The following is a 22,519-nucleotide window of genomic DNA, read 5'->3' as shown; positions in this document are numbered from 1 at the left end:
AAAGATGGGCACTACAGACCAATCAGCCTCACCTCAGTCCCTAGAAAAATCATGGAGCAAGTCCTCAAGGAATCCATTTTGAAGCACTTGGAGGAGAGGAAGGTGATCAGGAACAGTCAACATGGATTCACCAAGGTCAAGTCATGCCTGACCAACCTGAATGCCTTCTATGATGAGATAACTGGCTCTGTGGATGAGGGGAAAGCAGTGGACGTGATATATCTTGACTTTAGCAAAGCTTTTGATACGGTCTCCCACAGTATTCTTGCCAGCAAGTTAAAAAAGGACGGATTGGATGAATGGACTATTAGGTGGATAGAAAGCTGGCTAGATTGTTGGGCTCAACAGCAGAAGTGTAGTGAGCGCCCTCCGTACCCTCCGACTGGAGGGGGCCCCGCAAGGAAGGGGGCCCCTAAAAGTGGCAAAAAAAATGTAAGGTATAACTAGGTAAGTGACATTTATTGATGCTATTGCACAATCCATGACAAAACCATGAAGTCATTATGATACATCATAATGCTATTGGCTACATCAGTTGTCTGTCGGTCAGTTTCGAATTTTAGTTGGACCTATTCAAAGAATGTGTATTTGCATTCATAATGGCGGTCGGTGGATAAATGTTATTAATTTAGTTGTTTAATTTTTTATCGTTTGAAACTATTCGTTTCCAACGCAGAAACATGCTTTGTGATGTCAAAGAGAACATATAAGAGCAGAGCTAGTAAACGAAAGGCAGCAAAAGATGCCGAGAAGGAACTTGAGAAAATTCCAAAGTTGTCAACGTATTTTGCGCTGCAATCCAACGTACAGGTACAGGCACATGAAATGGACAGCGCTAGCAGCGACGAATCGTATCCAGAAGTGCTTCAAGTGAGGTCGAAGGTGAAGCCAGTTGTTCTACCAAACAAACTGTGACAGATATTCCAGCTGCTGCCAGGAAAGAAGTATCTGAATCTGAACCACTGACTGATGATCCAGGAGATTGGCCGTCTATAATATCGGACAGGCAAGTGTGTGACATTGTTGCACATGGCCCACCGCAGCAGAATGAAAGTTACGAATTTCCATTTAGCGAGGAAAGACGGAGATTCACAAGTACTCATTTCTATCGAACCATGGCAAATGGCGAGAAAATAAGACGTTCATGGTTAATGTACTCAGTTCAGAAAGATGCCATTTTTTGTTTTTGTTGTAAATTATTTGGCACTGGCAACATACTGCTACGTCATGGAACATCTGCTTGGAAAGCACTGTCAAAAAGACTTCAGCAGCATGAAATAGGCAAAGGTCATCAAGACTGTACGGTGAAATGGTTTGACCTACGGTCAGGCATAGTAAACCGTACATCTATTGACTAACTCGAATTGCGGGCTTTTCTGAAAGAAAGAGATATCTGGAGAAATGTTGTCAAACGCATGGTTGATGTCGTTATTTTCTTGTCCGAAAGAAACTTGGCATTTCGAGGAAGTAATGAAAAGCTCGGCAATCCTTTGAATGGCAACTTTTTGGGACTGTTTGAATTGCTTGCAAAGTATGATACTGTCCTCAGCGAACTTTTACAGAGGATTAAGAAGGCAGAGACACATGTTCAGTTCCTCAGTCCACAGATCCAAAACGAGCTGATTTAACTTGTTGCCAGTAACATTCAAGAGGCCAACATAGCGCAGCTTAAAAAAGCGAAATATTATTCAGTTATTTTGGACTGTACTCCCGACGTGTCACATGAAGAACAAATGTCTGTGGTGTTACGCTTTGGTGAATGCAACGGTGAAGATGGTGTCAATATTCGTGAAGCGTTTGTTGGTTTTCTTAATGTTCATGATACAACTGGCGAGGGCTTATTGGAAGCGTTTCTTGAAAAGGCAAACAACTTGGGAATAGACATTGCTGACATGAGAGGCCAAGCTTATGATAACGGCGCAAATATGAGAGGAAAGAATAAAGGAGTTCAAGCCCACATGCTAGAAATAAATGACCGTGCCTTGTATGTACCATGTGGAGCTCACACTTGGAATCTTGTGATCTCAGATGCGGCAAAGTCATCGAAATATGCCGTTGACTTTTTTGGTCTGATTAACAGAATATACGTTATCTTTTCTTCTTCAACTTCACATTGGGATATACTTCAAGAACATAGGCCAATATCTGTTAAAGGGTTATCAGACACTCGTTGGGAGTCGAGAATTGATGCTGTGAAGCCATTGCATTATCACCTTGAAGAATTGTGCAATGCTTTGTCATCTTTGCGAGAATATGCGCTCGAAAAGAAAGATGGCAATACAGCAACACAAGCCGGTGTGCTTTTAGACCATGTTACTACGTGGCCTTTTGTTCTGACTGTGTACACGTGGTACGGTATACTATTTCACGTCAATAAAACCAGCAAATTAATTCAGTCACCAGATGAGTCAATTGACGTACTGCAGACAGAAGTCGGTGCTACAAAGAAGTTTTTGGAAGACTATCGAAATACAGGATATATCTCTGTGGTCACAAATGCACGTGAAATAGCAGAGCATATGGTTATTGAGCAGGTGTTTCCAGAAACCAGGGTGCGACGTAAGAAGAGAATGTTTGATTACGAATGTGCTGATGATTTGAGTTGTCTTTCTGCCGAAGAACAATTCAAATCGCAGTTCTTTCTTGTTCTCACTGATCAGGCCATATCTTCTGTTTCGTCGCGATTTGACCAACTTGTGGAGTGGTATAAGTTGTTTGGATTTCTGTACAATGCTAACAGCCTGAAGCAGTGTCACAGAGAAAATGAACTGGAGAATCACAGCAAAAATTTTGAAAGAAAAATGGGAGACATTGATGCCAACGAACTCATAATGGAATTGAATCGTTTTATTTATGGTATATTTTCTGGATGGATTTCCATGAACATTTTGCTCTGGGCATTAGCATGGAAAGATGATCTTCCTTCTCCAGAGTCTCCTAGGAAACAGAGCTTGGTATCTAGTGCAATGGAGAATAAGGACCAGCTTCCTGTTGCCCAATCATTTTATGCAAATTATTCAATATGATAATTTCCATATGTGGAGATAATTTGCATGATCATATACTGAAGTATAAAACAAATGGTGGGTAGATTTAATGTTGGTGAATGGCATCTCTTTAATGACCCCGATGAATGGAATCCTCTATCTGCAAGGCAGTAGCAGGGCACACTGCTCAGACACACTGCCCTGCCAGCAGGCCTCATCCCAGGGGAACTTCCTGGGAAGGACCCCCCCGCCGCAGAATTGCCAACGACGACTGGGAGCGCGGAAGGACCTCCCCGCCGCAGAATTGCCGACGACAACCGGGAGCGTGTAAGGACCCCCGCCTAGGACGCCAAAAACCCTGGCGCCACTCCTGAATGTAACAGGGTTTGCACCACATGGGGTGTAACACCACACCTTATAGTGTTAACAGGATATGCACCACATGGGAGAGGGTGGTAACACTAGGGTTACCATTCGTCCGGATTCCCCCGGACATGTCCGGATTTTTGAACTAAAAATAGCATCCGGGGGGAATTTGTTAATGTCCGGACTTCCCTCCCCCCCCCCCCCCGTGCAGAGCACGCGCGGCTAACAGGGGAGCCGGATGGTGCCATTTACATGTGGCTCCGACAGCGAGAGAGAGTCCCTCCTCCCCCTGCAGCATAGCTCACTCCCTCCCTCCCCCCTCCCTGCATTCGCCTCCGGCAGTCTGGAGCTCCTCCCGCACTGCTGCCCAGCGTGCCGGGAGAACGGCTCAGACTCAGCAAGCTCCCAGAGAGACCTTAGGCGAACCGAAGGCCAACGACAAGGGAGCCAGGGGGTCGGAGAAGGGGCAGGGAGGTTCTGGAGGGGGCAGTCAAGAGACGGGGGGGGGTTGGGAGTTTGGGGGGGGCTTTCTGGGAGGTGTGTGGATAAGGTTTTGGGCAGTCAGGGTACATGTAGGGGGTAGGGTCCTGTGGGGCAGTTTTGGGGGGTCTTAGGAGGGGGCAGTTAGGGGATAAGGAACAGGGAGGCTTAGGTAGGGGGTGGGGTTCTGGAGGGCAGTTAGGAGCAGGGGTCCCAGGAGGGGGCAGTCAGGGGACAAGGAGNGCGGGGGGGGCGGGGGTGGGGGGGCGGGCGGGGGGTGCGGGGGGGGGTGCGGGGAGGGGCAGGGGGGGGGGGGTGGGGTTTGGTGGGTGGGGGGGGGCTTTCAGGGGGCAGGAGTGGGATCGGAGCAGTCAGGGGACAGGGAGCAGAGGGGTTTAGATGGATCGGGAGTTCGGGGGGGAGGCTGTCAGGGGGTGGGGAGTGGTTGGATGGGGCGTGGGAGTCCCAGGGGTCTGTCTGGGGGTGGGGGTGTGGATAAGGGTTGGGGCAATCAGGGTACAGGTAGGGTCTTAGGTGGCCAGTTAGGATGAGGGGAGGGTCTCAGGAGGGGGCAGTCAGGGGACAAGAGGCACGGAGGCTTAGGTAGGGGATGAAGTCTTGGGGGGGCAGTTAGGGGCAGGGGTCCCAGGAGGGGGCAGTCAGGGGACAAGGAGCGGAGGGAGGGTTGGGGGTTCTGAGGGGGGTGGGAAGTGGGTGAGGCAGGGGCGGGACTAGGGCGGGGCTCCTCCCATCCTCTCTTTTGCTTGCTGAAATATGGTAACCCTAGGTAACACTACAGTTGACAGTGTTTGCACCACATGGGGGTAATACTTCAGCTTACAATGTAACATGATTTGTACAGGGTAACATTGCAGTATATAATGCAATGGCCTGCACAGTGTGTGACACGATTGCATTGCATAGGATAATGCTACACCTTATAGCGTAATTGCACCATGCATGGTATCAGTGCAGTGTACAGCGTAAAAGGATTTGCATCCCATGTAGTAACACTGCAGCTGACAGCATAGTGGGGTTCGGGCCCCACGCAGTGACCCGCAGCTTACAAAGTAAGCTGGTTTCCTGCTACAAACGTGCTCCTTCCCGTGGATTGCCCAGTGTGCAGAGCGGGGTCATTTTACCCCCACGCACGCCCCGCAGCTCTTGCAAGGCTCTTGCTCCCGGGTCCGAACGATCCCACGCAACGCGGTGTGGAGCAGAGGCCTTATTGGAAATCCTGGGAGGTGGGCGGGCGCACACAGCCTCCAGGGCTCGGGTACAGGGTTCTGTTGCTGGGCAACAGGAGAGGGTTCCGTTGCTGGGTAACGAAGGGCGGGGTCTGCGCTGGGCCACGTCACCAGCGTGCGCCTGGTGGTGCCGCGGGGCGGAGCCTAGAGCTGGCGGTTGGCGCGGCGGAGGCGGCCGGGCCCTGCCGAGCAGCTTCGGGTGCGCTGCTGCCGCCCCCCCCCCCCCCCCGTGGCTCCCCGCAGCTGTTCCGTCTAGTGGGATCGGGCCCCGCTCCAGCGTCCGCGCGCAGGGGTCCCCTCAGCCGCGCCGCCCGGCCCGGGTGCCGCCGTGACTCTCCCGGGCGCCCCCAGTGCTGGGTAAGCCCCGGCCAGGCGCCCGGGAGCTGCGCCCCTCCCGCGCCGCCATGGCCCCCAAGGACATCATGACCAACTCCCACGCCAAGTCCATCCTGAACGCCATGAACGCCCTGCGGAAGAGCAGCACGCTCTGCGACGTGACTCTGCGCGTGGAGCAGAAAGACTTCGCCGCGCACCGCATTGTGCTGGCGGCCTGCAGCGACTACTTCTGCGCCATGTTCACTAGCGAGGTAGGGTGGGGGCAGCAAGCTGCGCCCAGCGCTGGCAGGTGTCTTGACCAACGCGCTCTCGTGCCGACCCCCAGGATGGCTGTGTAGGGTTTTTGTCAAACTCCTGAGGGCTCAAAGCTTTTGCTGGGAGCATTCCCCGGTGCACTGCCATGGTGGCTCTTAGGCCCTCTTGTCCCGAGTGCAGCCAGAGACAGTTCTTGTCCCTAAGAGCTTACAGCCTGTCATAGAGAAGACTGAGAAATGGTTGGGAGGGGAGAGGTACAGACAAGAGAGGGAATTGGTTCAAGGTCCTACAACAGGTCAGTGGCAGAACCATAGCCCTGAGCTCCAGGTCTAGTGCCCTATCCACTGGACCAGGCTCTTCTTCATAATATTTGATAATGATTTACACTAATTGCACATTCTTTCTTTGCAAAATGCGGAAAGGCAATAATGTCTGGCTGAGCTGCAGTTCACTGTTTGGTTCAGGTTGTTAAATAGGAGGTGCTGTCTGTGGCTTTGATTCAAACTTAATGCTGTAGCAAATAGGAAAAAAAAACATGAAAGGGGCAGTAAGGGATTGTGGAACTGAGTTTGTAAAAGATACATTTCTGTTGTCTCTTCTTATCAGAGAAGAGAAGCCTTTCTAGTAGCCTCCGAGTTGGTATGGAGAGAACATGCTGAAGCAAACTGAGATTCTGTCTCCCTACAATGCCTGTAGTCCTTTCTGGAGATACCATTTCTCCCCAGATCTTAGCAAAAGATGTAAATAGATATATGCCTTTACCTTATGTTTCCTCATTTTCACAATTTTCAATTTTGCCTTGTTGTTCTTCAGCAACCTTAGCTGGCTTTTATGCAGTGTTTGTGTAGATGAATATGTGATTTTAAAAAAACTGGAGTGAACTTATTGCTGGTAAATATGCAGGATTCGCTTTTCTGGAGATTGAAGCTCTCTATCCAACAGTAGTCACAACATGGGCAGCAAGCAATACAAACTTCCGCATACACCGGCCACTAACTCCCTCTCAGTGAAATTTAGCCCTTTTCCGAGGAAGCACACCTAGCAGTAGCACAGTCAGTCCTTGGGACCTCTGCTGAGACTGCCAATAAGGGCCAATGGCAGCAGTGATTAGTGTGCATTAGGAACTAGGCTGAAACCATTTCTCCATGACCCCCACAACACACCTTTCAAGATCCATGGGTCCTACACATGCCTATCACAACATGTGGTATACCTCATCCAGCATATTAAGGGTATGTCTACACTGCAGTTAAAAACCCACGGCTGGCCTGTGCCAGCTGATTTGAGCTCATGGGCCTTGGGCTAAGGGGCTGTTTAATTGCAGTGTAAATGTTTAGGCTGGAGCCCGGCCTCTAGAACCTTGTAAGGCTGAAACCCATGCTGGACCATCTACACTGTAGTAAAACAGCACCTTAGCCTGAGGCCCACGAGCCCAAGTCAGCTGGTACTGGCCAGCTGCAAGTGTCTAATTACTGTGAAGACATATCCTAAATACCCCAATAACTATGTGGGTGAAATGAAACAATCACTCTCAAATGAACTCTTACAGGGCAGGTCTACACTTAAAATGCTGCATCGGTGCAGTTGCGCCGCTGTAGCAGTTAAGTGGAGACATTTCTATGCTGACAGGAGAGCTGCTCCCATCGGTGTAGTTAATCCACCTCTGCGAGGTGGAAGCTATGTTGATGGGAGAAACTATCCTGCCGACATAGCGCTGCCTACATCAGGGGTTAAGTCAGTATAACTACGTTGCTCATGGGGTGTGGATTTTTCATAGTTATACCAATATAAATTTGTAGTGTGGACCTGGCCACAGAAAAATGAGAATACAAAAACACCATATTACTCATGGGTGGACACTTCACAAAATGATCATTCCATACCTGACCTCTCAGAAGAAACCTGCACAACATCTTCAAAAGATGAGCCTGGGAGCTTACATTCATAATTTTGTTAGATAGTAAAAATCATGAACTCAATAAAGACGTTGTAATGAGCTTTAAATCCAATCTGTAATCCACTAACCTTCTTTTGTCCTACCACTGCGAGGTGTTAACTGTTCACTTCACCTTGAATGGTCTCTTGTAACATGTTAACTCCTTTCCTTAACAATATGTTCCATCTTGTCTTAAGCTGTGGCACTCTGAGTACCTTTTCCAGACCGAAGAAGAGCTCTGTGTAAGCTTGAAAGCTTATTTCCTTTCACCAACAGAATTTGGTCCAATAAAATATACTACCTCACCCACCTTTGTCTCTAATATCCAAATTTAGAATCACAGGCCATGCTTCTGTCTAGTTTCCTTCTTCTCCCTGACTTTAATATTTACTTTAAACATTTTAAATACCTGTTTTTATGTTAATTTTTCTCCCTTTCTGCTTTACAGGAGGAGGAGAAGCCACTGATCAACTGTTGAATCCCTGGCTGTTGACAGCACTTTTTCGCTGCCTCTGTGCTGAGTGGAGTGAGGAAGCTAAAACAACCCTTCAGTTTTAACTTCAGAGTTGTTCCTCATTGTGAAAACTGAGGGGCGGTTTCAGCATGTATGTACCTCTACTTCCTGGTTTTGCACTGGGACTTCTGTCTCTGAGGAGTCTATCGCAACATCCCAGGATGCTCTAAGAGCTGATCACTGGCTCCGATCCTGAAAAGCCCGGATGGTTTCAATGATTAGCAAAAGTCCTCTCTAGAAACTGTTTTGTCCGATATAAACAACACATAGAAACATCCTTCTCATTTTGAAAATAAATTACTTTTGAATCTGTTCAGATTTTTATATGGGCATCATCACTGTAGTATGAGCACTTTCCAATAGTGCATTAAGCCACAGGACTAGCAATTGTCATGTTTCTTTTTTCTCTCCAAGATGAAATTCTAGTTTTTTGTTTGGTTTTTTTTTAATCATTTAATGTGTCCTGTGTGTCTATATCAGCAAAGGCAAGGTGGAAGAAAGCCTTGCAGTCAGAGCAGAAGGTGGTGATGCTTTTGGTTCAATGATCTTGGGCTTGCCTTAAGAAAGCTCTGTCTCCTGTACAGGATGAGCAGTACCCCTGGGGGAGAGCAGCATTGTGCCTGAGAAATGGAGCTGCCTGCAGTCCTAGTCTAGGAGCTTAAGTGATCTTTTAGGTATCCTAGGCGCAAACCATTGATGTTGCTAAAGGCTTATAACTCCGTGAACCTTTTCTAATAGCACTAAACCATATTGAGATGTGCTTTCCTAGACCTTCCTAATGCATTCAGGAAAGCATGGGTTTTTGGTTTATTGCCTGAATTAGGATAGTAAAAATTCTAATCTTAGTCCCTTGTCACCCTAATTGGTGCTGGATGAGCAGAATTAAGCGAATGCACTTGATAGTAAATATGAGGTAAATGATCTTAAATATTTCCAAGATATAGAGCTACATTAGGTCATTTAACAGCACTACATTTATACTAAAGAGAAACTTACCAAATCTCATTCCATTCTCTTAGCAATTGTCTGAATATCATTTGCGGTGCTCTTGTGTGTAGACAATAACTGAATCCAGTATGTGTTCAGTATAATGTGTTCAATATTATTAGGTTCGTTCTTGGTCATATTAAATGGTGATAATGGAAAAATGATGGTAGGGTCCCCTCAGATACCCAGTCTAATTTCAAACTACCTATAGATTCATTAATGGAGATGAGACTTTCATCCTAGATGCATGCACTCTGATTTCATAGCACTGTTTGCTGCTTGGGCTGGTGAATGGAGGCTAAGGCAGAACATTCTCAAGAAATAAATGATTCCAAAATATACAGATTTATAAAGCAAGGTCAGCTTCTCACACTGAATGTCTTAAGGGTCTTCATTCAACAGGGCATTGAGGCAGAAGGAATCGCGGTGATGCAGTGGCTTATAATCTCTCTTATGGAAGGTCATTTACAAGCAAGCTAAATGTTTTTGTGGTATTGAAAGAGCCAAAATGAAGCAGAGTTTGGATGTCCTTGAATAAAAATCCCACCTGATAACCACATAGACAGGCGGTATAGTTCATGCAGATTGTAGGTGCTGTTCTTGATATCTGGGCATTGAATTACTGCCAGTGTGTTATGAAATACTAGCTGTTGCTACCTTCTCATGATTAAAGTTGCTAGTGAGTATCTCAGAGCCCAGCTTTCCCCAACTGCCCTACTTTCTAGTCCACAAGCAGAGGCTTCAAAATTGGTAGATTTGGTTTGGGGCCAAGGAAGAATTTTTCTACCAGATTTAAAGTGGATTGGACCAAGGGTGTTTCCTAACTATTCTAAATACAGGAGCTATTCAGAATCTGAAACGTTTGTGTGTTTTGGCACTTAGTTTCAAGAAAAGATGAGACAGAGAGCATGCATGCTTAATTTTCTGGTCTCATCTAGTTTAAAAGTTGATGTCCAGATCCAAAACTTAGGTATGTAAAAAGCTAAGAATTTAAATAGGAGCTTCACGTGCCAGCCCAGAAGGCAGAGGAGGTAGCTGAGCAGGGATGGGTTCTTTGTTCCTCAGGACACCTGTATGCACTGTGTGAAGCCCAGGAAAATGAGTGCGGGGAGCAGACTTTGCCCCTTGGGTCACTTTCCTGGCATCCCTAGTCCCCCTTCAGATCCTGTCTCCTCCTTTGCTTCCTGTACCTATACCATCCTCAGCAGACCTGCTAAGATATTTACTTCCTGCATATTTCAGGATGTTTACAGAAGTTGGAGAGGTATAGGGAAAGTATAGCGCTTGGGGACAGCGAGGTCACAAGATGGGAGAGTCACTCCTTCCTCCTTTTCATGAGCTTTGGGTGGGGCTCTTCAGGGACATCCTTCAGTCCTTATTCTGTTCCTCAGCCCCCAACAAGACTAAAAATTGGCCTTATGCGTGGTTGACAACTCTGTCTAGCTCTCTGGGGAGAGGGGCGTGTGCTTTGATTCTCCAAAGCCGTTGGCCCAAGTGCAGCTCCATTCCTGCACTCTCCTCAGGAGCAGAAGGGGAATGGTTGTTTTTTTTGAGCAACATTCCCTCCAACTATACTCTCTCTTCTTTATCCAAACAGCTGTCTCCTGCTGCCCCAACACTCCCTCAGCACCATCTTCAGATTTTCATGTTTGGCTTTCCCTCTTCCACTCTTCTCAGTTTCCCATCCTCATCCTTGATGACCTCAATCTCCACATTGATACCCTCCCCCCTACACACACCTGACTTCTTGTTCTCCTGTCTTATGATTTTAAACCATGATATAGCTTGCTCACTTACCAAAATGGCCACTCATCTGATTTTGTTTTCACTAAAAAAACTGTTCCTTCTTGATTTCTCTGTATCCAAAGGCGGCTTCAGTCAGAAAAATCTGTCCTGGTAAAGAAGGGACGTGAAAGCAGCAATTTTATCAAATGGAAAAAGAGAAAGTTGATGATAGTGATTTGATAGTAGTAAATTAGCAGTTATGCAGTGCAGACAATTGATAAGGCAGAAAGTAAAAGCATTATTGGAAAAAAATGCACAGTAAGATGTTAGTTGGCTAACTTATAATCCATTTGACAGATCTCAAAAAGTAACTAAATGGGGACTCATTATCCGAAAACATTTTTAATAGTGTAGCTAACTTACCTAGGGACATGCTGGATTCTCCATCTCTTGGAGTGTTGTACTTAAAGTACTGCACAGGATCTTTTCAGGGGGAATAAGGCAAAACGCCACATTTATCAGCAATACATGTATTTATTAACACTGTATTATATGCATATAATATATTACACTTACACTTACACACACACACAAACACACTCCGTCTTGTTGTTACCAATTAGTTGCTCCCCTTAACTTCACTGGCCAGGTGAGTTAGATGGGGGAGGGGGTGGAGCCGGGCTTCTGCCGATCCGGATTGATGCTCCCATGTTGACAAGACGAGACCCGGGGTCCTCTGCAAGACACCTCACTTTTATAGCAGCTTTTCTCTTATGCAAATCTATACTAGATTTAAACTCTGTGTTTGTGTCTATTGGTCCTTTGTGCCGCTTTCTTTTGAGTGTTGTCCCAATGCTGCAAAGAGGGTGTTTCCAAAAGAAGGTGCTTGCTTCTAACCCCCGAGGCCCTAGGTATGTCTGCTTGTTTTTAATGAGCCCACTTGACACGTTTTATTGTCCTTGGGTCTGGCTCCCAGCCCCTCTCCAACAGTTGAGGCTGTCTGGAGGTGCTGCCTTTCATGCCTTGCTTATCCACACCTCATTTATTTAACAGGGCAATTGATTAAGAGTGGGGGGGGGGAGATCTCTTGTTTTACTGCTAGCAAAAAAAATTTTCTTCTATCTTATTCTATCCTTAGGGGCTATAATATTATACCAAGGGCAATGCAAAGTTTCTAAATGAGGCTTTGATACAAAGTTCCATGAAAACAGAGGTCACACATGGGTAGATCCACCACAAGGTTATATGAAGAGGCACAATGTAAAGTCATATGAAAATTATCAGAGATTGGTCTACAGGAGTCTCTAAATCAGGAATGGATGTCTGTTTCTAAAAGACATGCTGTAACTCACCAGAAGTTATGAGCTTGAAGTCCTGCACTTAGGAAGGAAGAATCCTATGCACCGCTACAGGCTGGGGACCGAATGGCTAAGCAGTAGTTCTGCATAGAAGGACCTGCGAATTACAGTGGACGAGAAGCTGGATATGAGTCAGCAGTGTGCCCTTGTTGCCAAGAAGATCAACGGCATATTGGGCTGTATTAGTAGGAGCATTGCCAGCAGATTGACAGAAGTGATTATTCCCTTCTGTTGGGCACTGATGAGGCCACACCTGGAGTATTGTGCCCAGTTTTGGTCCCCCCACTACAGAAGGGATGTGGACAAATTGGAGAGAGTTCAGCGGAGGGCAACAAAAATGATTAGGGTGCTGGGGCACATGACTTACGAGGAGAGGCTGAGGGAACTGGGGTTATTTAGTCTGCAGAAGAGAAGAGTGAGGGGGGATTTGATAGCAGCCTTCAACTACCTGAAGGGGACGGAGCTAGGTTGTTCTCAGTGGTGGCAGATGACAGAGGAAGGAGCAGTGGTCTCAAGTTGCAGTGGGGGAGGTCTAGGTTGGATATTAGGAAACACTATTTCACTAGGAGGCTGGTGAAGCACTGGAATGGGTTACCTAGGGAGGTGGTGGAATCTCCCTCCTTAGAGGTTTTTAAGGCCCGGCTCACTAAGCCTTGGCTGGGATGATTTAGTTGGTGTTGGTCCTGCTTTGAGCGGGGGATTGGACTAGATGACTTCCTGAGATCCCTTCCAACCCTGATATTCTATGATGTGGGAATCACTGGGTGAAATTCTCTGGCCTGGCCTCTGCAGGAGGTCAGAGTAAATTATTTTAGTGGTTCCATCTGGCCTTAAGTTTTATGAATCCTCTCTCTCAGATTGCCACTGAGTCTCATTGTATATGGTCCACTCACCTTCTACATTCCACTTCTCTGCAATCCTCAGGCTATTGTCGTCTTACACTCTTCTTACCCACTTTCTTTTGCACCCTCATTCTGCTTTCTCCATCACCTTTGACTCCTGTTCCCCTCTCTTCTATTGTAAAGTGCATCCCAGTAACCCACGGCACTGGCTCAGTCTGTTTCCTCCACTCCTGTGTTGCCTGCACCTTCATAGGAAGGCCCAGGACTGCACTGATTTCCTCCACTACTGGATTATTATTTTCTTCTTCAACTCTGGCAGTTCCATGGCCAAGCAACAATCCTTCCTCATTGAATCCTTATCCGTAACCATTTAATCTCATTTTTTACAAGAGAAGCTCAAGTGCTTTTCTCTGAATCATACTCGTCTAGTGCTGACCCTGCCACCTTTAGCCATATACAGGCTTCAGGGGGAAAAAAATCTACTTCATAAGTCACATCCTGAAGACCTCATTAAAGGCCTGTGCATACTGACAGGAGATCCTCAACAGCTTGCAGGAGCAGGCTTTGTGGTTCTGTATGCTAGCCAATTATCCAAGAGTCATTAGAAACAGAGTCAGCAGGTTTACAATAGAGACCTGAAACCAATTATAAACTGATATCTGTGAAGCACAATTTCAGTACACCTCTACCCCGATATAACACGAATTTGGATATAATGCGGTAAAGCAGTGCCCCGGGGGGGGGGGGGGGGGAGGGCTGCGCGCTCTGGCGGATCAAAGCAAGTTCAATATAACGTGGTTTCACCTATAACGTGATAAGATTTTTTTTTGGATCCTGAGGACAGCGTTATATTGGGATAAAGGTGTATTTCATCTGCACATATATAAGTACTGTGGCTTCTTGGAATTTAATATGTCTATATTTGATGAATCCTTTAAAGCCCTTAGAAAAAGTATTTGATCCAAAATAGCACATCTTACAAAATAACAAAAGGAAGATGGAAGGTTGGCATTGCAAAGTGGGCCAGAGTTAAGATTGATTGGGTACCTTAACTGTGCATTTCTCTATTTTCATATTTTTCATGTAAATTTAACCTTGGCTCTGAAATTCCTGGCTTTTTAATAGAACGACGAAGTTCTTGAAAGGATTTTTATCCTTAAATTACTGATTTGTCCCGTCAATCTTAACTCTGGCTTAATGGAATTTTTTGTGGTGTGATTATAAAGACAGGCGTGAGATGGCTGCTCCACACAACCCATAATGTGTCAGGCAGCCAGTCCAAGGTGAAGAGTTGGCGGGGGAACTCTCCTTCCCTCCTCACTTCTGCATATCAAATGACACAGATGCTGACTTTTATTTTTCCTGGTGGGTGCTCCACCCCAAGGCCCCACTCTCGCTTGGCCTCTTCTCCCAAGGCACTGCCCTCGCTCCACCTCTTTCTGCCCCTCCCCTAAGGCCCCTTGCCTGCTCGCTGCTCCCTCCTCTCTGCCCCTAAAGCCCCCCCCCCCGCCTGCCCACCCACCGGTCCCTCCTCTCTGCCCCCTCCCCCGAGTGCTCACCAAATAGTTGATCAGGTGGCCAGCACCAGGGTGCAACCACTGTGGATAGTGGGTGCTGAGCACTGCCCTATTTTTGTCCATGGGTGCTTGAGCCCTGGAGCACCCACGGAGTCTGCGCCTATACAAGGTGGTGATAGTGAGTCTGCCATTCATCTTAGGTTAAATACCACCCATTAAGCTTCTGTTGTGTCAAATCTCATCTGGCTTCTTCCAAAATACAGTTTTCCTGAGGCATCCTTCTACACCAGGGGTAGGCAACCTATGGCAGGTGTACCGAAGGCGGCACGCAAGCTGATTTTCAGTGGCACTCACGCTGCTCTGGTCCTGGCCACCGATGTGGGAGGCTCTGCATTTTAATTTATTTTTAAATAAGCTGCTTAAACATTTTAAAAACCTTATTTACTTTACATACAACAATAGTTTAGTTATATATTATAGACTTATAGAAAGAGACCTTCTAGAAACGTTAAAATGTATTACTGGCACATGAAACCTTAAATTAGAGTGAATAAATGAAGACTGGGCACACCACTTCTGAAAGGTTGCCGACCCCTGTTCTACACACAAGAAATACTGTCTCCTCTACACACGTGTGTGTGTGTGTGTGCACGCACACATGCTGAATTTGCCAAGGGAATTCCTTCATTTTTATCTTTTCCTTTTTTACATGCACTGAAAAGGCAGAGTACTCTGAAAGGACAACTTTTAAGAGCCATCATTGGGTTTTTTGTCTGACCTCTGGAAAATAAACCATTATCTCCCTTACTTTTAATTTGTAGCTTTCAGAAAAAGATAAACCATATGTGGATATCCAAGGGTTGACAGCCTCTACTATGGAAATCCTGCTGGACTTTGTGTATACAGAAACGGTTCATGTGACAGTAGAAAATGTCCAGGAATTGCTCCCAGCAGCATGTCTGCTTCAGCTGAAAGGTAATTGCAAACCAATTAACCATGCAGTTGATGAATAGAATAAGTTGATGCTGTTTAGAGCTCTGGAATGTCTTTGTAAGTAAAGGAAAGATTGCAGAATGCAGAAGGCTGCTGGGCTGTTTCCAGACCCAAGTCTTTTTGTCTTGAAATTGCATAATACCTGTTTGTCAAATGTGCTGCTGCGTGTACTCTGTTCTCACTGATAAGAGAGTTTGAACCTCATGGAGATATGGTGATAAAACAAATAAGTGTCCCAGGGCATCTCCCACTCTCCGGTCTTATAGCTGTGTAAGGCTTCCTTTTGAGTCTCTCCTATATCTGTCAAGTTATTTTTAATATGTATAAATAGTCAGTGGCCTAAACATACAGTCTGTTGCTTTATTTTTTTCCTGGTCCCTGAAGAAATGTTTGCCTATATGCCCCTTTGTGTGTGCTTACCTCTAAGCAAGGCTTTGGGGTTTACACTTCAATATAGACTAGAGCTTGGTTTTCTAAATTACTTTCCAGAGCAGTGATTGGATAGCAGAAGTGCATGAGCTCACTCACTCATCTCATTTCCATAGGTGTGAAGCAGGCTTGTTGTGAGTTCTTGGAAAGCCAGCTGGATCCATCAAACTGTTTGGGCATCCGAGATTTTGCTGAGACACACAACTGCGTTGATCTAATGCAGGCAGCAGAGGTCTTCAGCCAGAAACACTTCCCAGAGGTGGTTCAGCATGAAGAGTTCATCCTCTTAAATCAGGAAGAGGTGGAAAAGCTCATCAAATGTGATGAAATTCAGGTAAAGGTAGCAGGAGCTGTTGTGCAAATCAGTGAGAGCAAAACACTGCTTGAAAGAAAAGCAAATCACGGTATATCTCGCCCACTTCCCTTTCCCCCCTCATTGGTTATCTCAGGCAGGCTCTGAATGCTCTACTGACATCTACTTCTTACTGAATCAGCTGCATATTCTGAAACTGATGGGTAGAATGTAACCTCCCCTCTACAGCAAGGTAGCTGTCATTGGGACATGGAGAATGAAACATTGGTTACTTTATTGGTTACTAACTGTTATGAAAAGACCAGTACTACAAACTGGAACCAGATTAGTTACAATCAAGGAGAAAGGCTAAGACACAACAGCCATGGGAGATATTTCTCTTTGGTATAGAACAGAAATCGTGAATGCTGGCCTGGGCTTGACACTTGGTGATCAGTTGGGTTAAAAGTTGCAGTGAAAACAAAAATAGTTACAGTGGAATATATTTATTAGGCATCAGGTTATGCTTAGGCCAGTGTTGATTGTTGATAGGATAGTGCTTGTGGATTCTGCTTTCATCTCCAGTGCGTTCTGTACAGACAGGAAATATCTCACTCTTCTAGTTTCACTGACATTCATGGAAGTGAAACCATGAAGCTATACCCCAACATAGCAGACACTTATGAAGCTGGTTTACATTAACTTTAGAAGTTCTGGAACAGAATAAATTTAGAGCAAATTAAAAAACACCCTGTCATTTGTATTGTTGTTCTGTAGGCATCACTAATAAAATAGTGATTTTAAATTAATTGAAAGCTTCTTAATCCAGCTGCATTTTGTGAGGTGTGCTTGGCCAGCCCAATGTTGGGTAACGTCCTCTGTGGATGTGAAGACCGAGCTCTTCCTCCTTCTCTCCCTTTGCTCATAGTCTTTAAGGCCAGAAGGGACCATTATGATCATCTAGTCTGATTTCCTGCACATCACAGGCCACAGATCCTCATCCATCCATACCTGCAATAGGGCCATAACCTCTGGCTGAAGTCCTCAAATCTTGATTTAAAAACTTCAAGTTACAGAGAATCCATCGCTTACTCAAATCATCCAGTGACCTGTGCCCCACACTACAGAGGAAGGTGAAAAAACCCTCAGGGTTACTGCCAATTTGACCGGGAGGGGGGGGGGGGGGAAGAATTCCTTCTCAACCCCAAATATGGTGATCAGGTAGACCCTGAGCATGTGGGTGAGACCCACCAACCAGCCTCCTGGGAAATAATTCTTTGTAATAACTCTCAGCCTTCCCCATCTAGTGTCCATCTCTGGCTACTGAAGATATTTGTTAATAACAGTCGCAGATGGTCCCTATGCCATTGTAGGCTACCTCATTGTACCATCCTCTACATAAATTTATCAACCTCAGTCTTGAAAGAGGTTAGGTTTTTGCCCTCACTACTCTTCTTGGAAGGCTGTTCCAGAACTTCACTCCTCTGATGGTTAGAAACCTTGGTTTCAAGCCTAAACTTGTTGATGGGCAGTGTATATCCCTTTGTTTTTGTGCCATCATTGGGCCTTAAGCACCAGGGAGAGAGAGGAGTTAAGTTATCCCTCTGATAGCAATTATATCTCCCTCTGCCTTCCTCCTTAAGTCTCCTCTTATAAAGTTGGTTTTATTTTCCTCTGATCATCTTAGTAGCCCTTCTCTGCACCTGTTCCAGTTTGAATTCATCTTTCTTATACATAGGAGACCAGAATTGCACACAGTTTTCCAGATGAGGTCTCACCAGTGTCTTGTATAATGGCAATGACACTTCCCTGTCTCACCTGATGCATCCTAGGATTGTGTTAGCCTTTTTCATGGCTGCATCACATTGGTGGTTCATAGTCAGCCTGTGATTAACCAGCAACAGAGGGTCCTGTGGCACCTTTGAGACTAACAGAAGTATTGGGAGCATAAGCTTTCGTGGGTAAGAACCTCACTTCTTCAGATGCAAGTCACTTACCCACGAACTGTGACGGGTTGGATCACAGAAACCCCCTTGGGAGCTGCCACCCGNCATTATATTGACTTATTATCAAGTTTTTTATAAAACCATATAGACTGCACAACGTCACAGGTAAGAACCTCACTTCTTCAGATGCAAGTCACTTACCCACGAAAGCTTATGCTCCCAATACTTCTGTTAGTCTCAAAGGTGCCACAGGACCCTCTGTTGCTTTTTACAGATTCAGACTAACACGACTACCCCTCTGATACTGTGATTAACCAGTCCATCCAGGTCTTTCTCCTGCTCTGTCACTTGCAACTGATAAGTCCTCAGCTTTTAGCAAAAACTCCTGTTATTAATCCCTAAATGCATGATCTTGCATCCTCCGCTATTAAATTTCATCCCATTTCTATTCCTTCAGCTTCAAGGTTGTCCAAATCTTGTATGATATTCCGGTCCTCCAACTTTGTGTCATCTGCCAAATTTATTAGTACACTTCCACTTTTTGTGTCAAGGTCATTAATGAAAATGATAAATAAGGTTGGTCCCAAGATTGATCCTTGAGATGTTCCACTTGTACTCTCTCTCCAGCCCGATAGGTCACTTTTCAGTATGACCTGTTGTAGTTTCCCCTTTAACCAGTTTCTTACCCACCTTTTGATTCTTGTATTAATCCTCATCTTCACCAATTTAACTAAGAATTACCCACATGGAACTGTATCAAATGCTTTACTGAAATCCAGTTAGCTTAGATCTACTGCTTTTTCTTTGTCTAGATTAAAAGTCCTATGTCAAAGAAAGAGATCAGGTTGGGTCTAGCACAATCTGCAGGGGAGGGATAGCTCAGTGGTTTGAGCATTGGCCTACTTAAACCCAGGGTCGTGAGTTCAATCCTTGAGGAGGCCACTTAGGGATCTGGGGCAAAATCAGTACTTGGTCCTGCTAGTGAAGGCAGGGGGCTGGACTTGATGACCTTTCAGGGTCACTTCCAGTTCTATGAGATAGGTATATCTCCATATATTATTATTTTATTATTACCTTTTGTAAAACCATGTTGTATTTTATACAAATTACCATTTATCTCTGTCTTTAATTACACTGTCTTTCAGAATTTGTCCTAACATTCTGCCTACAACTGAGGTCAAACTACTGGGCTTGTATTTCCCCAGATCACTTCCCCCCCCCCCCCCTTTCTTAAATATAGGTACAATAGTTGCAATTACCTAGTCATAAGGTATGAATCCTGAGTTTATGGATTTGTTAAAAATCTTTGCAACTGGGCTTTCAATTTCATGTGCCAGTTCCTTTAATATTCTTGGATGGAGATGATCCCGGCCTCCCAATTTGGTCCCATTAACCAGTCTGAGTTTGGCTTCCACCTCATATGTGGTAATTTCTACTTCCATTTCCTTGTGGCCATTAGCCACCTGGCCGCTCCCCCCAAAATCCCCATTAGCTTTATTGAAAACTGAGGCAAAGTATTCATTTAGGTGTTGGGCCATACCTAGATTATCTTTAATCTTTTTATGCTGGATTCCCCCTTCTTTTGTTGTTTTTCTTTTTATTTATATGGCTAAAGAACCTTTTATAATTGGTTTTAATTTCCTTTGCAAGATCCAGCTCTGCTTGGCTTTTGGCAGTTCCCACTTTATTCCTACACTTCCAGACTTCCAGGAGGTAGCTTTCCTTGCTAATCCATCCCTTCTTCCATGCCTTGTAGGCTTTCTACTTTCTCTTAGTAATCTGTTTGAGATGTTTGGTCTGCAACCCTTCCCTGTGGGTCCCCCCCCCCCCCCCCCATTGCTTGGGATGCAAGTTACAGGTGGTTTCTGCAACTTTGACTTAAAATAGTTCCAAGCCTCCTTCACGTTTGCTGTTGTATACATCAGCTCTGGTCAGAGGGGAGAGCTTACAGCTATTTTGGCTCCAAAAGCAGTGGAGACTTTCATGTTAGGAGCATTTTCTGCAAATAAATTAATAGCATTTACTACCGAGTATTTTTGGTTGACCTAGAGAGCTCTCTTTGGTTCTTATGCAGAGCATCTTTTTCTCCATTTCCTGAAGGAGCTATCAGACATTCCAAAAACAATTTGTGTTGGTGCCCAGTGTCTTATTTCAGAAAGAAATTAAAGACCTAACTGTATATCAGTCATTCGTTGTATGCTGCTCAGCAGCATTAGGAGTGCATGCACCATCCCCATGAATGTGGGATTTTTCCACCTAGATGAGCAGTAAACTGCAGGAGTGTATAGGGGATCTGTGATCTTCAGGGATTTAGAACCAGATTTACAGTCTTGAAAACTTAGCCTTTATTTTTTTGAGGGTTTATTGGTTGCCTGAAACCTGGCAAATAATTGGTCTCAAGTTTTGTGGGAAAATGGATTCTTTTTCATAAGTTAAAATAAGTAAAACATTCCCCTGTGTAAGAAACTCTGGTGTGTGTTACTTTTAATAGAAAGGTTTACTTATGTAGCTTAATACATTGATACCAACAGTTACAAGATTGAAAGGGGCAATATTTGTGTGAAATGACTCTTCATTAACTGGACCAATGTGTCAGATGCCTCTGCCTCCTCTCACTGTGTATAGGACTGGCCCACCTGCTCCAGTAAAGATTTTGAACTCTACAGTGGGTTTTGTGGCCTTAAATTATAATTAAAGAAAACAAAGAAAAGTTAAATATGAAAAAATGAATTAAAATAACGTTGAAGGGCTGGCTTAAATTCACCACTGCGGGAAATTCATAATTAATGTTTAAAGAGCCCAGCTGAGATTGGGACCTCATTGTGCTGGGCACTGCACAGGCAAAGATTAAGAGACAGTCCCTGCCCTAAAGATCGTAGAGTCTAACTAAACCAAACATGGTGTGGGGGGAGTGGCAGAACTCATCAGCAGAATGACAGGTGGCAAACGGCATGGTAATGCCACAATATCTTTTAAACTCTTTTGAGGGAAGATTTTAAGCGAAACAGAAAAGGAGGGAGAAGAGTCACTGAAGACAGAGAGGCAAATGGTGTGAGAGAGATGGGAAGGGAGGAGGCTAGAGTGAGGCAGAGGTGAATTGACCATGGGGGGGGAGGGGGAAGCAAACAGCCAATCAGCAGAGGGGAGAGACTGCCCAGTAAAGCTGTGAAACAGTCTGATAACATCAGGAGTCCCTGCTGCAGCCACTATCATGTCAGCCTGGGCTGTCCTTAGGCATATGCGGCTGTGTAGAAATTTGGGGCAACACTGGGTCTTAGTGTCCAGCCTCTTCCTATCCCTGTTCTGACCCTACCTGCAGGCTCCCACAGCTGGCTGCTGCTCCCTCGTGACTCTTACTCCAGAGGGGAGCTAGTAACTTAAAAGTGAAAAAGCCTTCCAGCCTGCCAGACCTATTAGCACAACATCGAAACTGTTAAAGAGCTATTCAAGTGGTAATGAGGCCATTTAACAGGCATTTGCCAACCCCTAAGTATATACTGTCAGTTTCAGAATTTACTGACACAAACAGTTGTGCATCACTGTAATATTTACTCAGAACATCTTAGTCTACAGGACCTTAGTTTAAAGTTTGCTTTAAAAATATTTCATTAGTGAGTTGGTGTAACAACGTTGCCTCTGGCGGGACACAGCTGAGAGTATCAGTTCAGGACAAATTGCTTAGAACAGGGCAGTCACAGCCCCAGGCTGGTGATTCTTCACCTCTAAGGCACACTAAACCAGCCAAACAGAGAGGACTTCAGTCACACCCCACTGGCTAACCTTAAGTCATACAAGCAATTCCCTTAGACACTCCAGTTTCCCAGTATCACCACCAGTGCCACTCACTATGGGGATGAATGGTTATGAAAACCAATACCCCAGTAAAAGAGAGAGGTCTCCTGATCCCAAAGGACTATGCCCCAGACCCAGGTCAATATACCAGTCAGATCTTACCCACAAATCACGCTGTTGCCAATCCTTTAGAATCTAAAGGTTTATTCATAAAAAGAAAGAAATATAGATGAGAGCTAGAATTGGTTAAATGAAATCAATTACATACAGTAATGACACAGTTCTTGGTTCAGGCTTGTAGCAGTGATGGAATAAACTGCAGGTTTAAATCAAGTCTCTGGAGTACATCCACAGTTGGGATGGGTCATTCAGTCCTTTGTTCAGAGCTTCATTTTCTAGCAAGGTTCCTTCAGAAGTAAGAAGCAGGACTGAAGACAAGATGGAGGAGATGCAGCAGCCTTTTATAGTCTCTTGCTTTGTAGCCTTTGCTTTCTTTGTTCCAAAACAAGCACATGGC

The 22,519-nt window shown here is 45.2% G+C and overlaps 1 protein-coding gene across 5 annotated transcripts in view; it reads left to right on the top strand.

Moving 5' to 3' along the window:
* Positions 1-5,225: 5,225 nt before the first annotated feature.
* The window catches only part of KLHL12 (kelch like family member 12), an 83,838-nt gene continuing 66,544 nt past the window's right edge, over positions 5,226-22,519 (top strand). For 2 of the 5 annotated variants that reach the window (XM_034767764.1, XM_034767767.1), the window contains exons 1-3: positions 5,226-5,667; positions 15,372-15,525; positions 16,089-16,306. In XM_034767764.1, coding sequence (XP_034623655.1) covers positions 5,485-5,667; positions 15,372-15,525; positions 16,089-16,306 — 555 coding nt within the window. In that variant the 5' untranslated portion in view covers positions 5,226-5,484. Of the gene's footprint in view, positions 5,668-6,277; positions 6,412-8,055; positions 8,213-15,371; positions 15,526-16,088; positions 16,307-22,519 lie in introns of all 5 variants that reach the window. The other 3 variants (XM_034767766.1, XM_034767765.1, XM_034767763.1) reach the window with 3 other exon arrangements.

Source organism: Trachemys scripta, chromosome 4, assembly GCF_013100865.1.
Source record: "Trachemys scripta elegans isolate TJP31775 chromosome 4, CAS_Tse_1.0, whole genome shotgun sequence".
Lineage (NCBI taxonomy): Eukaryota > Metazoa > Chordata > Testudines > Emydidae > Trachemys > Trachemys scripta.
Note: the sequence above shows the minus strand (reverse complement) of the source record. Positions and strands in the feature narration are given on the sequence as shown.